At 31.8% G+C, this 16,720-nt stretch overlaps 1 protein-coding gene across 1 annotated transcript in view; it reads right to left on the bottom strand.

The window, feature by feature from the left end:
- Window positions 1-1,999: 1,999 nt before the first annotated feature.
- Window positions 2,000-16,720, bottom strand: part of LOC119607033 (nephrin-like) — a gene marked incomplete at its 3' end in the record, with an annotated part of 200,152 nt that continues 185,431 nt past the window's right edge. Inside the window, exon 8 of the mRNA XM_037960750.1 lies at window positions 2,000-2,144. Within this exon, the coding sequence (XP_037816678.1) occupies window positions 2,000-2,144 (145 nt within the window). The remainder of the gene's footprint in view (window positions 2,145-16,720) is intronic.

Genomic DNA, 16,720 nt, shown 5'->3' with positions numbered 1-16,720 from the left:
CTAACTAACTAACTACTAACTAACTAACTAACTACTAACTAACTAACTAACTACTAACTAACTAACTAACTAACTACTAACTACTAACTACTAACTAACTAACTAACGACTAACTAACTAACTACTAACTAACTAACTAACTAACTAACTAACTAACTAACTAACTAACTAACTACTAACTAACTAACTAATACTAACTAACTAACTAACTAACTACTACTAACTAACTAACTAACTAACTAACTAACTAACTAACTAACTACTAACTAACTAACTAACTAACTACTAACTAACTAACTAACTAACTAACTAACTAACCTAACTAACTAACTAACTAACTACTAACTAACTAACTAACTAACTAACTAACTAACTAACTAACTAACTAAACTAACTAACTAACTAACTAACTAACTAACTAACTAACTAACTAACTAACTAACTAACTAACTAACTAACTAACTAACTAACTAACTAACTAACTAACTAACTAACTAACTAACTAACTAACTAACTAACCAACTAACTAACTAACTGACTAACTAACTAACCACCGACTTCCAACATTACTGGCTATTTTAACATGTGCTCTCCTATGAGGAAGGCAATCATCAACCCAGAGATTACGAAGATAATGACGGAAAGCTTGAGTTTGTTTTTAACTGTCCACTCTTTCGCTTACTAAGGGGACATAAAAGTGACGAAGCGATTATCACTCACTGTGTTTTTCGGATGCATTGACTCTTTGTCGGACTGTTGGTATATGATTACATATATACATATTTATGTAACTCATTATTAGGTATGATGGACAGGTGTTGTGAATATTAAATGTTGTTCTTAATGCTGTTCTTTTGTCTAGTTTTTCTTAGAAATAAGGCCGTGTAAATAGAAATTCTGACTCATTTTAAATTTGTAGTTGTCAAACATTTTGAGATTGGCTAAAGATACTGAAACAATTTGTGTCTAACGTAGTTTTTTTTAATAATTTAAAATTTTTCTTCACTTTTTCTTTAAAATCCCAGTTGATATCTTACAGTCATGGGGTTGACACAAAGTGCTTCATTACATGGTCAATTACAAGTATTTATAATGTGTAATTGAGCAACAACCAATGACTCTTACTTGTAATTAAAGTTTTGCCAATTACAATTAAATGTAATTGAAATTTACCAATTAAAACTACTTGTAATTGCAAATTACTTGTAATTTGCAAATTAGGTAATTGTAATTGGAAATTTTTCAATTATAATTACAAACAATTGTAATTGGCAAAACTTCACTTACAATTACAAGTAAATGTAACTGGTAAAGCTTCAATTACAATGACTTCAAATGTAATGTTAATTGAAAATGTAATCATTACCCCCAAGCCTGATGTCTTACTTCTCAAGCTACCTTCTCTTTTTTGATTTTCTTCACATACAGGTGTATGCATATTGAAAGTTTATGTCAATACTTCTGCCATAGACTAGATGTACGGATATGACAAACGTAAGTACGACAAAAAGAAATCGTTAAAAAAAATAATAAATGTATATTTTTTTAATAAAAAAAAATTCCATTGAAATTTCAGTTTACCATATACGCATTCATTAAAATTATATACACACACACATGTACAGTGGGAAAATATACATATAAGAATTTCACTTTTTTTTAATAATTCTTTCAGAAGAAAAAAATATATAGAATATATAAAGCACATACACAGATGAATATATTGTATGAAGGTTTATAGGCCATTAAATTGTGCTTATGAAAAATTTATTTGTTGAGAGCAGCTCTATTGTTCTATTGTTTGTTTAACACAGAGATTTTTTTAAAAAAATATATATATTTTTTTGTTCGGTTGTTTTTCTTTGTATGAAACATATTTTTATGCTGGCACAATTTATAGTAAAAATTTTGGTACTTTTTTTTTGGTATTTGTATAAATGTATATTTTTCAATGTTTAAAATTTTTTGTGGGCATTTTGTTGTTGTTTTTGTTACTTACATACTACATTCAATTTCCACATGGTTTCTAAATATAAACCATTGACATTTGGGTTTTCTGCTCGACATGTTATCGATTTACCATCATCATCTGTTGTTGGCACAAAACTCAATTCAGAACGTGTTGTATTGCTGGAAATGTCATCCTGCAATGAAAAAAAGAAATGTGAAAAATATTGTATTTTGAAACAAAAACAATGAGAGTTAAATAAAAAAAAAAACTTATTTTAAAGTTATAACATTATTTGACCCTTTAAATAAAACAACAATGATAATAGATATTTTTTAATCTGTTGAAATATTTTTTTGTCGTTTAAAACAATAGAATATTGAATTTTATATTTTAAATCATTTTTATGCACTTTTTTACAACAATGAAACCTTTATTAATTTTTACTTGATTTACAATAATTGACCTAATTTTTTATTATTATTTTTTTAAATTTAATCATAAATCAATTTTTAGCTGGATAAAGACAAGTGATGGCAAAAAGGAAAAGAGCAACTGTGACGTCGAGTTACACAATAGGTATATAAAAGACTAACATACCCTGGGTGCTTCGCTACCCTAACTTAAATTAAATACATACAAATGTTGTTTACTTTTATAGAAAATTAATATTGATTAAACATTTTTTTAATGTGTCAGTTTTATAAGCTCAATATCACGTGATTAAATTCGCATTCAGTAAGAAACTTTTTAGTTTCATTCATTTAGCTTCCACATTATAGAAAATTTCGAAAGTACTATTTGAAAAAAGGTACTATAAAATACCTCTAATAGATTATCATTTAATAAAAAATTTTATGTTTCTGTGTTCAATATTATATACAATTCAAAAAATATAATTTGAACGAATGAAAAAGTACCAAAAATCCCTTTCAGTAGATTCACATTCACTAAGGTCCCTACATTTAAAATTTAATTTTCAATATCTAAGTTCAATATCGTAAAAATATCAAAAAGTACCATCGGAAAAACGAAAAAGTACAAAAATCTCTCTCAATAAATTCTCATTTAATAAGGTCCGTGTGTTCCGGTTAACCATTACAAAGAATCTAAAAGGTACCATTTGAAGAATAGAAAAGTACCAAATAGTTCCCACTTACAGAAAAGTATGAGGACCGTGTATTTTTTATAATCATGTGTTTTGAATTCATATTAAAGAACATACAAAGAGTATCATTTTAATAAAGAAAAAGTACCAAAAGTGGAATAAATTTTACCTAAGTGGAAAGTACTAATAAAGAGTACAATTTTTTCCCTTTACGCTTAGAAATATACTTTTTCGAGAATGAACTTTACAAAATGTTCCGTATTTAAATCTATGTATCACAGATAAAACGCAAACGATTTAAATCTGCATTCATTTATTCCAGAAAAATAGTGCTTTCAAAAAGTACCAAACAATTTACTCGAATTTGGTCCTATATAGGTCTTAGTACTCGAATTCCAAAATAATATACCAACAGCTTATTTTGTGTGAGTAAATAAACTACTTTTTAAAATTTTATAAAATTTGGCTCAATGAGTTTCCCGTTTTTTTTTCTTTTTTGGTAATTTTTTCCCCAGTGAAATAGTAAAAACTTTATTACAATAAATATTACAGAGTTAGTCAATAAACCGTTTTGTTAATGTGCTAAAAAAAAGTTTTGTTAATGTGCTAATAAAAGTACCATAAATACAGTTTTGTCCCTTTTACACCCAAAAAGGACTGAATTTTAAAAAAGTACGAAACAGTTGTCTACTAATTTTGGGAGATGTATCCAAAATATTTATAAAAATTGTATTATGTTAATTAGTTCAAAAGTTATAAAGGACCAAAAAAGTTACCAAAATCACTTTTGTTACACATTATTACCCCTTAAAGTACGAATTTCAAAAAAGTACCAGACACCCATATGCTCATTTTAGGAGTAGATGCAGGTGCATTTAAAATTTTTATTGTATCACTAATATTGTGTAAGATAATTAAGAAAACCTGTCTTAGCCGTTTTTCCCTTTTTTACTGTATATGTACAAATTTCAAAAACCAAAAACACATCTGCTGTCAAAATTTCATGATTCTAGGTTCAGCCGTTTGGGCTGTGCGATGATGAATCAGTCAGTCAGTAACGATACTCTTTTATGTATATAGATAAAATATAAAAAAATGTGTAAATGAATTTCATGAAAATTAATTTAATTTATTTTTTTAATAATAAACTAAACATTTTAGTTGTTTTGTATTTATTTCCTAATTTTATTGCAAAAGCTTTGTTTTAATAATTTTTAAAAATTTTATTTAACTATTCACAATTTTATTTTTTTAATTAAATTAAATATTATTTATTGTTAATATTATTATGTTAAAACAATAAACAAATAAATAGTTCGTGCAATAAAATTATCCTAAATAAATAAACAATATACAAATTATGCTTATTAATTAAAACTCTAGCAAATGTAGAATTATGCTTACATTTTAATTAATGAAAAAAAAAATGTGTAAAATTCATTTGTTTTTCGTTTTTTTTTTAATATTTATTTTAATATTGCCCAACGAACCTAAACAAATAAAAAATTAATATAATAATATTTAAAATAATAACAATCGTATTAATTAAGCTTCATTTGTATAAATATAATTCAGGCAAATTCGTAAAGATTAAATATAATAAATTTTTTAAATGTTATTATATTTTAATGTAATAAATTTTATTTAAATGTAATAAAAAAAGTTAAAATATGAAAAAGTCATAATAAATTCAATTAAAAGCGTTTATATTAGTGAGTCTGAGAAGAATTTTAAAATTCGAAAAATATCATTCTCTCAAAATGATCACAATTACTTCTTTAGTCTAGTTTTTTAAGCAAATTTTGGACATTAAAATAATTTTTTGAAGGGAGGCTTTTTATGGGGGCTAGGGTCAGAAGAAGCCCGATCATCAAAATCTTCAAAGCTAGTATAAATCTTAGTTGTGCCTAGGTGAAATAATAGACCGATGTTAACCATTTCCTCTGCTACTATTTTATTTAACTATCTCCAAAATGGCGATCTGTAGTTTTATTACAGGTATACATGGATGGACAGATATAGCTAAATTGACTCTGAAAATAACTCTAGGCCGATTGTTATATTTAAAGGTGGGTATAGGACCAGTACGTTACTTGGTTCGGGTTCGTGGGTTGCTCGCTAGCAAGCGAGTTCACTAGGACACCTTGTGGCCCATTGTGATACCCTTAGAATTACCATTCCCTAATATTGAGAGAAAGGTTTCTCTCCCTAATTTCGTTAACTAATTGGTTCGTTCGGTCTCTGTGAAAACCGACATGTGCTTCTTATAAAACCGATCATGTTTATTAGCGATGCATCTCTGAGACAGTCCGGAGCATGGAAAAGAGCTCTACCAAGATAGAGAAGTCTGTGCTATTTTATAGATATATGTACAATAGCATGGGTAGAACATACGTTCCGACATATGTCCAATCATACAGTGTCCACTAATTATACCAGTTAGAAACCTAATCGAGTTCTTACTAAGAGACATGAGAGTCCTAGTCCTCTCTGTTGTCAGAGTGGGCCAAAGCAGTCTCGATATTCTACAAGTGGTGATATTTGACCACCTGAGTTCCGTTTCACTCAAAGTCCATTCATCTATCAATTTTGATAGAGTCATCAGGAGAGTGGACGACCCTTTGGTTGCGCATTTATCAGATATTGAATTTTCCCGGATGCCTTCATGTCCTGGAACGCATATCAACTCAACGTGATGAGGTGTCAGTTGTGCCAATGATCGAATACAATTGAGAAGACATTTCGACTTAATAACATTGGTGTTAAAAGCCTTGATTGATACAAGTCTGTCCAAGTATATATGTATAGTCGAATTTTCGAGATTTAGTTTCCGGATTCTTCTAGCGGCTGTATAGATGGCATATATCTCTGCCTGCAGGACCGTGCAGATGTCAGGTAGTCGAAGAGATAGTAGAAGATTTAGTTTTTCGTAGAAGATTACCGATACCGTGCCCCTTTCTGTATTTGAGCCATCAGTATAGATTGAGATCACGTCGTCCCTTAGGACAGTGTTCGCGGCCCAATCATCATTTGCCGGTATTCTGGTCTTGAATGACCTATTAACCGCTCTCCACCAAACAAGAGCTCCGTAGGTCAAAATAGGTCTTATGACCGCGGTGTAAACCCAGTGCACAATGTATGGTTTAAGATCCCCCAAAGGTTTTCTTATATATATAGAAGGCACATAATGCCTTCTTCATTCGAATCTTAGCATTACGTTTCCACGTGAGCTTAGAGTCTAAGATTTGCTTGAGGTATTCAGAATGGTACCATCCATATGCGAAGGTCTGAATCATGGAATCATTTTGTACCTCCTGGTGAAATGAATCAGTTCAGTTTTGGCCGGGTTGACATCCATTTTCCTTGGCCCATGAGGGCTGATTCCTTTGAAGCCCATCCTACTGAGTATAAAAAGGATTTTATTTACGACAAGATTCCACAGGAGTGGAAAGATGACACCACCTTGTGGTGTGTCCCTTGTCACAACTTTCTTGTCTTCCTAATACCCATATTAGAGTTAATGGCGTACGTTACTAATATCAGCACAAACCCAACATACCCACCCCACTAAAGTGGTGAAGGGTATAATACTATTTGTTTCTTTACAAAAGCAAATTTAAAACTGATTAACAACAAAAAAAGAACGATCTTCGCTGAAATATATAGGCATTTGAAAGCTTTATGGGAGCTGTTCTTTCGTTTTAACGTTTTTTATTAATTAGCGAGACAGTAAAAGCATCTGCTAATTTTTGCAAAGAGTAATCTGAGAGAGCCTCAGTAATGGTCTAATGCATAAGCATGTGCTGAAAGTAAATTATTAGAATTCTCGTTGGTTTTAGAGCTTTAGAAAGAACGATAAAAACTGTTTAATTAGATATTTATTTAGTATTAAAAATGTATTTGATTAAAGACTAATTTCATTAAGAAAATTGTCTTAGGTTAGAGACGATTTTATGATAAAAGTGTTATATGACTGACATATTAAACTCTATATGATCTTCTTATTATTTACAATACTTAAGTATTCGACCGAATGTGAGCCGGAGCTTCAAATCTTATTTCGGAACTACTCGTCCTCTTACAGGTGAGGTACTTATTGTTGATTCACTAGAGCTTCCTCGCAACGTTGGATTTATTTCACTGGTCTACCGATGTTTCAAAAGAGATTTTTCTATATTCGTTATAAAGAACCCATTTGTAATTAAACACAAACACAATCATAATCAATTGTAAAAATATAGAAGGTATGAGTCCCTCTAAAATATTAAATAATAATTCTCTTTTCTCGCATTTGTAGCAATAACAAGTTAGAGTGCTAAATTCGGCTGAGCCGAATCTTAAATACTCTCCACCAGCTACTTTTATATTAAGACTTTTCTAATTGGTCAAATATTTGTAGAAATAAGTTATCTCATGTCTTAAATTGAAAAATCCCAAGATTTAAACAGCTTAAATCTATTACAATTCCAAGATTTATTGAACATTACAAACGCAATTTTCTTTATATTTTTATAGCGCTTAGCGATATTTAGTAATTTGCATATATGCATGTGTGTGAAAATTAAAGGATTTTCAAAATACATATATAATCTACACAAATTGCTAATGCAACTAGTTAAATACGGTTAAAGTGCTTTCAGGGGCAGGACCTAGATATGACCAATTATAGTCCGATCGTAAAAAATTCTTTAAGCTAAATTTCTGTACATAAAAGCTATATTTCAGTAAAATTTTATATCTATATCGTAATTTAGTAATAAGTAATGTGTGTTTAAGTGATTTTCGGAAGGGAACCTTGTATGGGACCGACCGCACCCATGTTATGAGCCGATCGTGAGAAATCTTGAAATAGAATTTTTATATACAAAACTAATATTTGTGGCAAATTTTGTATCAATAGCTTTATTTGGTAATGAGTAATGTGCGTTTAAGAGATTTTCGTAAAAGGACCTTGTATGAGAGCTATGACGAATTATATATAAAAACAAAATTTCAAAATTCTGTATCTATATCATTATATGGTAATGAATATTTTGCATTTAAGTGATTTTCTGGAGGGGACCTAGTATGAGAGCTATGACCAAATATGGACCGATCGTAAAACAATTTTATAGTGTAATTTATGTATATAAGAGCAATAATTTTGCTAAATGTATGATATCAACATTTGGTAATGAATTATGTGCGTTTAAGTGATTTTCGGGAGGGGACCTTGTATGGGAGCTATGACCAATTATGGACCGATCGGAAAAAACTTTCACAGTAATATTTCTATGTATATGGGCAATACTTATACCAAATTTTGTATGGATATCTTAATTTAGTAATGAGTTATGCGCGTTTAAGTGATTTTCGGGAGGGGACCTTGTATGGGAGCTATGACCAATTTTGAACCGATCCAAAAAAAATTTCACAGTAATATTTCTATGCATGTGGGCAATTTTTATACCAAATTTTATATGTGCAATACTTGTACCAAAATTTATATGGATATCTTAATTAAGTAATGATTTATGCGCGTTTAAGTGATTTTCGGGAGGGGACCTTGTATGGGAGCTATGACCAATTATGGACCGATCGGAAAAAACTTTCACAGTAATATTTCTATGTATATGGGCAATACTTATACCAAATTTTGTATGGATATCTTAATTTAGTAATGAGTTATGCGCGTTTAAGTGATTTTCGGGAGGGGACCTTGTATGGGAGCTATGACCAATTTTGAACCGATCCAAAAAAAATTTCACAGTAATATTTCTATGCATGTGGGCAATTTTTATACCAAATTTTATATGTGCAATACTTGTACCAAATTTTATATGGATATCTTAATTAAGTAATGATTTATGCGCGTTTAAGTGATTTTCGGGAGGGGACCTTGTATGGGAGCTATGACCAATTATGGACTGATCGGAAAAAACTTTCACAGTAATATTTCTATGTATATGGGCAATACTTATACCAAATTTTATATGGATATCTTAATTAAGTAATGATTTATGCGCGTTTAAGTGATTTTCGGGATGGGACCTTGTATGGGAGCTATGACCAATTATGGACCGATCGGAAAAAAATTTCACAGTAATATTTCCGCGCATATGTGCAATACTTGTACCAAATTTTATATGGGTATCTTAATTAAGTAATGATTTATGCGCGTTTAAGTGATTTTCGGGATGAGACCTTGTATGGGAGCTATGACCAATTATGGACCGATCGGAAAAAAAATTCACAGTAATATTTCTGTGCATATGAGTAATACTTATACTAAATTTTATATGGATATCTTAATTTAGTAATGAGCTATGCGCGTTTAAGTGATTTTCGGGAAGGGACCTTGTATGGGAGCTATGCCCAATTATGGACCAATCGGGAACAAATTTCACAGTAACAAATTTTATATGGGTATCTTAATTTAGTAATGAGCTATGCGCGTTTAAGTGATTTTCGGGAGGGGACCTTGTATGGGAGCTATGACCAATTATGGACCGATCGGAAAAAACTTTCACAGTAATATTTCTGTGCATATGGGCAATACTTATACCAAATTTTATATGGATATCTTAATTTAGTAATGAGTTATGCGCGTTTAAGTGATTTTCGGGAGGGGACCTTGTATGGGAGCTATGCCCAATTATGGACCGATCGGAAAAAACTTTCACAGTAATATTTCTGTGCATATGGGCAATACTTATACCAAATTTTGTATGGATATCTTAATTTAGTAATGAGTTATGCGCGTTTAAGTGATTTTCGGGAGGGGACCTTGTATGGGAGCTATGACCAATTTTGAACCGATCGGAAAAAACTTTCACAGTAATATTTCTATGCATATGGGCAATACTTATACCAAATTTTGTATGGATATCTTAATTTAGTAATGAGTTATGCGCGTTTAAGTGATTTTCGGGAGGGGACCTTGTATGGGAGCTATGCCCAATTATGGACCGATCCAGAAAATTTTTCTCTGAAAGAATTCTATTGACATAAGATTTTAATTTGTAAAATTTTGTGAAGATATCGACATTGTGATGGAAGTTATTAACGAAAACCCCATTTTCCGGGAATATGTACTTTTGTATGGGAGGTATATGAAATTGTGGACCGATTCTGGCAAATTTCTGCACGGATCAAGAGCTTGTGCAGAAACGAATGCATGGTGATTTTCATGGAATTATCTTGCATAGTTTTGGAGAAAATTAGATTAGAATGTGTAAAAAATACTTATTTTTTCGAGGTTGTTTTAAATTTTGATTCATAACTTTTCCCGATGTGAACCGATTTTGCTCATTTTCAATACCAAACTGTACCGGATAATAATGAATATTTTGGGTGAATTTGATTAAATTATATTGCTTCGTTTTAACGCGAGCGTGTTTTACACAGACAGACAGACAGACAGACGGACGGACGGACAGACGGACATAGCTAAATCGACTCAGAATTTCATAAGGACCAAGAATATATATACTTTATTGGGTCTCAGATGAATATTTCTTGGTGTTACACACGGAATGACAAAGTTATATATACCCTCTATCACCACTGATGGTGGTGGAGGGTATAAAAATCTATCGTAATCTATGTATTTCTTTTTATACCCTCCACCACCATCAGTGGTGATAGAGGGTATATATAACTTTGTCATTCCGTGTGTAACACCAAGAAATATTCATCTGAGACCCAACAAAGTATATATATTCTGGGTCCTTATCAAATTCTGAGTCGATTTAGCTATGTCCGTCTGTCCGTCTGTCCGTCTGTCTGTGTAAAACACGCTCACGATAAAACGAAGCAATAGAGCTAAACCAAATTCACCCAAAATGTTCTTCATTTTCCTAAGTTGTTTGGTATTGCAAATGGGCAAAATCGGTTCACACCGGGAAAAGTTATGAATCAAAATTTAAAACAACCTCGGAAAAAAATAAGCATTTTTTACACATTCTGATGTAGTTTTCTCGAAAACTATGCAAGATAATTCCATGGAAATCACCGTACATTCGTTTCTGCACAAGATCTTGATCCCTGCTGAAAATGGCCAGAATCGGTCCACAATTTCATATACCTCCCATACAAAAGTACATATTCCCGGAAAATGGGTTTTTTGTTAATAACTTCCGCCACAATGTCGATATCTTCACAAAATTTTACAAATTAAAATCTTATGTCAATAGAATTCTTTCAGAGGAAAAACTTTATGGATCGGTCCATAATTGGACATAGCTCCCATACAAGGTCCCCTCCCGAAAATCACTTAAACGCGCATAACTCATTACTAAATTAAGATATTCAAATAAAATTTGGTATAAGTATTGCCCATATGCATAGAAATATTACTGTGAAATTTTTTTCCGATCGGTCCATAATTGGTCATAGCTCCCATACAAGGTCCCCTCCCGAAAATCACTTAAACGCGCATAACTCATTACTAAATTAAGATATCCATATAAAATTTGGTATAGGTATTGCCCATATGCATAGAAATATTACTGTGAAATTTTTTTCGGATCGGTCCATAATTGGTCATAGGTCCCATACAAGGTCCCCTCTTGAAAATCACTTAAACGCGCATAACTCACTACTAAATTAAGATATCCATATAAAATTTGGTACAAGTATTGCCCATATGCATAGAAATATTACTGTGAAATTTTTTTCCGATAGGTCCATAATTGGACATAGCTCCCATACAAGGTCCCCTCCCGAAAATCACTTAAACGCGCATAACTCATTACTAAATTAAGATATCCAAATAAAATTTGGTATAAGTATTGCCCATATGCATAGAAATATTACTGTGAAATTTTTTTCCGATCGGTCCATAATTGGTCATAGCTCCCATACAAGGTCCCCTCTCGAAAATCACTTAAACGCGCATAACTCACTACTAAATTAAGATATCCATATAAAATTTGGTACAAGTATTGCCCATAAGCATAGAAATATTACTGTGAAATTTTTTTCCGATCGGTCCATAATTGGTCATAGCTCCCATACAAGGTCCCCTCTCGAAAATCACTTAAACGCGCATAACACATTACTAAATTAAGATATCCATATAAGGTTTGGTACAAGTATTACTCATATGCACAGAAATATTACTGTGAAATTTGTTTCCGATCGGTCCATAATTGGTCATAGCTCCCATACAAGGTCCCCTCCCGAAAATGACTTAAACGCACATAACTCATTACTAAATTAAGATATCCATATAAAGTTTGGCAGAAATATTGCTCATATACAGAGAAATATTACTGTGAAATTGTTTTCCTATCGATCCATAATTGATCATAGCTCCTATACAAGGTCCCTTTCAGAAAAACACTTAAAGGCACATAACTCATTACCAAATAATGATATGTATGTATTTTTAAAATCCTTAAATCTTTCACACACATGCATACATGCAAATACGAGATATCGCTAAAGCATATCTTAGGGCGCTACAAAAATTTAAATGAAAGTGGCGTTTCTAATGTTCAATAAATCTTGGAATTGTAGTAGATTTAAGCTGTTTAAATCTTGGGATTTTTCTATTTAAGACATGAGAAAACTTATTTCTACAAATATTTTATTAATTAGAAATGTATTAATACAAAAGTTGCTGGTGGAGGGTATTTAAGATTCGGCTCAGCCGAATATAGCACTCTAACTTGTTCATATCTAAATAGCTTTAAATCTTTTCCGTTAATTTAAACTGTTCCACTTTCTTCTATCAATAAAAATCACTTTAAAACTTAAACATGCTGTTTTCAGCCAAAAAAAAAAAAAAACTAACAAAAACAACAACAAAAATCAATATAAAATACAAAAACTAAAAAAATTTAAATTAAAACATAATATAATTTTCACTGTTTTCTATTGGTATTCTGGTGGTTTTATTTAGATTACGCGTAAACGGAAATGAAAATACATTTCCGTTAACAGTTAGTCTAGGGGTGTAACTGTGCATTTGTGTGTATGTGTGTGTGTGCAAAAATTGAGGGCAAATTTTGCAAATAAATGAATGGTTTGTTGTTAGTAGATGGGTATGCATTTCATTATATTACAAATCTTTTTTTATTTTGTTATTTGTTTCTGCAATTTTCATTTGAATTCTATGGTTTTTGTTTTGTTTTCAAAGAATAATGATGACTAGTACGATTACTATAACCACAGCAGTGGTATTGACTATAATGGAAACATTTAAATCACATTATCATTGTTTAGTTTAGTCTCCATTGTAAACACAATGTACTTATAGTTTATTTAAATGCACCCTCAATAATTTTCCAACAAAAAAACAGCAGCAGCAAATACAATTGCATTACGAATAAAAGTTTAGAAGAAATAAATTTATATAGAATCGAGAAATAAATAGCAATGCATATTTGCAATTCATTGTGACTCAGAAATGTTTGTATGGAAAAACATTGAGCAATTTAAGTTGGAATGATTTGAAAAAATATTTTCGATTTGTTCAAAGAAAAATCTGAAAAAATCCATAATCGAGGTATTAAGATTATTGAGTTAACAATAAAAATTATTAAAATTTCCTTATAGATTTAAAATCTTAAATACTTTCCAAAAAAACTCCCCAAAATGTATAAACTTTTTGCTCTCAAACGAACAAAACAACTTTAATTCCTCAACCTACCACTTTAATCTTTAATTTTACAAAAACACTCCTCTACTAAAGTAGGATATAAACAGACAACAAAAAAAAAAAACGACATATAAAACTAAAATTGTTTACAAAATTAGATAGAAAATATTTCTAACGAAAAACTAACACAGAGGGTGGTATACACTGCCAAATACTATTGCAAATGATAGTAAACAAAGTGAATTTAAGTGTATACAGTTAGTGTTTATAGTATTTTACTCCTTTTTATTCATTCGATATGTATATGTTTCAATGAGTATAAACAACTAGACACTAGTGTCTGCAATAAATAGTTAAACACCAAAGGAATAGAGTAACAAAATAGAACAGCAACAAATAAAATGCGCCAGGATTGTTAGTAAACAGAGACAAACGTTCAATTTACGTGCACTTATTTTTGCAAATTGCATGCGGTCATCCATAAATACCTCATACTCAAATAGATTATACTCAAAACAACAACAAAAAAACTTATCCTTTGTAATATACTGGTTTGTATGTATGTGTATGTTTATACTATTTATTATCCCTGCAGTTTGAGGTGCATTAACAAAACAACAACAACAACCGACTACACTTTTGATAACTTAGGGATACTAAAGTAACTACTATTTTCGGCGCTTATGTAAAGATCGACTTTTGTCTGCAATATATTGTCAATTGAATAATCAATTGGATACTACAAGGAGTACAAGTGATTAGAAAGTTGGGTAAAATAGTCCAAAGGGTTGCACCCTGCTAAAACTGCTGGAGTATTATACACACTTACATATTATCTATGTTTAAGTATACACGTACATACCTACAAATAAGTAGAAAAACACGTACCCTGTTTGAAGTCCTGATAACTAATAGTACGGTAAAAAATCACTATGGGTGGTTAATTGTTTTTGCGTAATATAATTTAAGTTTTTAATCTACATATGTTTGTGTGTGATTGACAAGTCATCAAAATGGGGCTTTTGAGGAGTACATAATTTTCTTCTTAGAATAAAAAATCTTTAGGATCGAATCAAAGTCTTAACACAATCTGCTTGTACCCTACACCGCCATAGTGAGTCTCCTCCGTAATGTATCCGTAAAGATTTATTCCGTAGTAGATATGTCACACGGCAAGATTCACTATGGGATAGATCTTTACAGATACTTTACGGAGGAGACTAATTAACTTCAAGGAGCGCTTATTTATGTACATATCGCTCGTTTACTACAAGGCCGACATCAACCAATAAACTTTGTTTTAGATTTGACTTTTACAATAACAAATCACTCGCACACCGATAATAATATTTGACAATGAAAGACATGACACATATTTTCTAGTAATCAGTTCAAAAACTTTTGGATTATGCCAGTCTAGTAGTAAATGATTATCTGCTGTATTTACAATATTCAGATCTTCATAGTAAGATGTGGAATAAAATTTAAGTTACTTTCTGTTCTGGAAAGTTTAGCTAGAATTTTGTCAATGGATGTACTTATATATTCGTAGAATCTTACTTATTAACACTACCCCGCCTATAAGCCAATGATCAGCCTGGATCAGAGATGCTGTGCATTCACGGTATGTTTACCAGATCCTGGCAATAACTATCATTATCGCATTAAGGAGAAGTAACCCGATTATCTCTATGAACCTACCAAAGGCACCACTTTATATTAAGAGAAGCTAGTTGCTACTTAATGTGTTCAACGAAATGTTTAGAGCCGAGTGCCCCAATTAATCTCTTGAAGGAATGCCTAGTTCTTTTTGATAGAGTTTTGTGAAATCAGATGGTTCATCAACAGAATGATGAACCCGTAAGCTTTTGGTAAACTACCTATTGGGACGACTGGGTAGATACCTTACTTACTGGACGGTATGGAGGAAAACAAATGATAGCTCTTTTTATTAGGATAACAAAAATCAGTCCATCATCTGTTATATTTATAATCTTCAGACCTTCATAGTAAGATCTGGATTACATACCTGAATTATTTTCTGGTCTGGAAGGTTTAGTTAAAATTTTGTCAGTAGATCTATCCCGCCTATAAGTCAATGACCAGTCTGGATCAACGATACTGAACGTTTACATGATTTCTGCCTGATCCTAGCACTAACTATCATCAGCGCTTTTAGGAGTAGTGACCAAGCCCTCTAGTGATCGGGGCAATGAGGCGCAATATGAATGAATCGCTAAATCACGACTTGATAAAAATCTCAGGAATGGGGTCGTGTTAACAGAGTCGGTTGAAAGGGTGTAAGACATACTTCACTCCATCTGATCTTCTTACTATTTACACCACTTATATCTGACCGAAAATGGAATACAACTCCCATGTATGGGCTGGAGCTTCGAAGTCTATTTTGGAGCTACTTGACCGCGTACAAGAGAGAGTGAAGGTACTTATCGGTGACAGTAGGATATCCAACTCTATTGATTTACTGGAGCACCGTCGCAACGTGGGGTGTATTTAACTGTTTTATCGATACTATAATGGAATGTATTCCTCTGAAATTAGGGAACTCGTTCCCGATACCCGTATATTTTTACACAGCACTGTAACTGACTGTCATCAAGAACACACCCATTTGTGGTCGATTGGCCAGTGGACCGCACAACACATTACAGAGAAAATTCATTCTTCAGCCGCACTGTACATATATGGAACAAACTTCCTGCAGAAGTATTCTCCGTCACTTTCGATGTAAAAAGGTTTAAATCAAATGTCCACAAACACTACTCCCTCTATCCTCCCTCCCACAAACTATTTTCCTAGTTCCAGCACAATGCACTGCATGAGTAGGGTTCATCCCCTGAGTGCTGGTCCAAGAAAAAAAAATCTAGAATCTAAGCGATTTCATCAACTCAAGGGTCAAATGCCCTACTTTTTGGAAGGTATTACTATATAAGCTACATTTACAAATGGGGATCAATACAACTTTCGAATTCCACAACTGCAAAATAAGGGACATCTAGCTAAGGCTTTACCTCTTGGCAAGGACCCTGCATAGGTTGATAAATTCATAGTATTAGTA

This window comes from Lucilia sericata, unplaced genomic scaffold, assembly GCF_015586225.1.
Source record: "Lucilia sericata isolate MDLA Ls3-8-SP2 unplaced genomic scaffold, ASM1558622v1 Contig000647F_arrow, whole genome shotgun sequence".
NCBI lineage: Eukaryota > Metazoa > Arthropoda > Insecta > Diptera > Calliphoridae > Lucilia > Lucilia sericata.
Note: the sequence above shows the minus strand (reverse complement) of the source record. Positions and strands in the feature narration are given on the sequence as shown.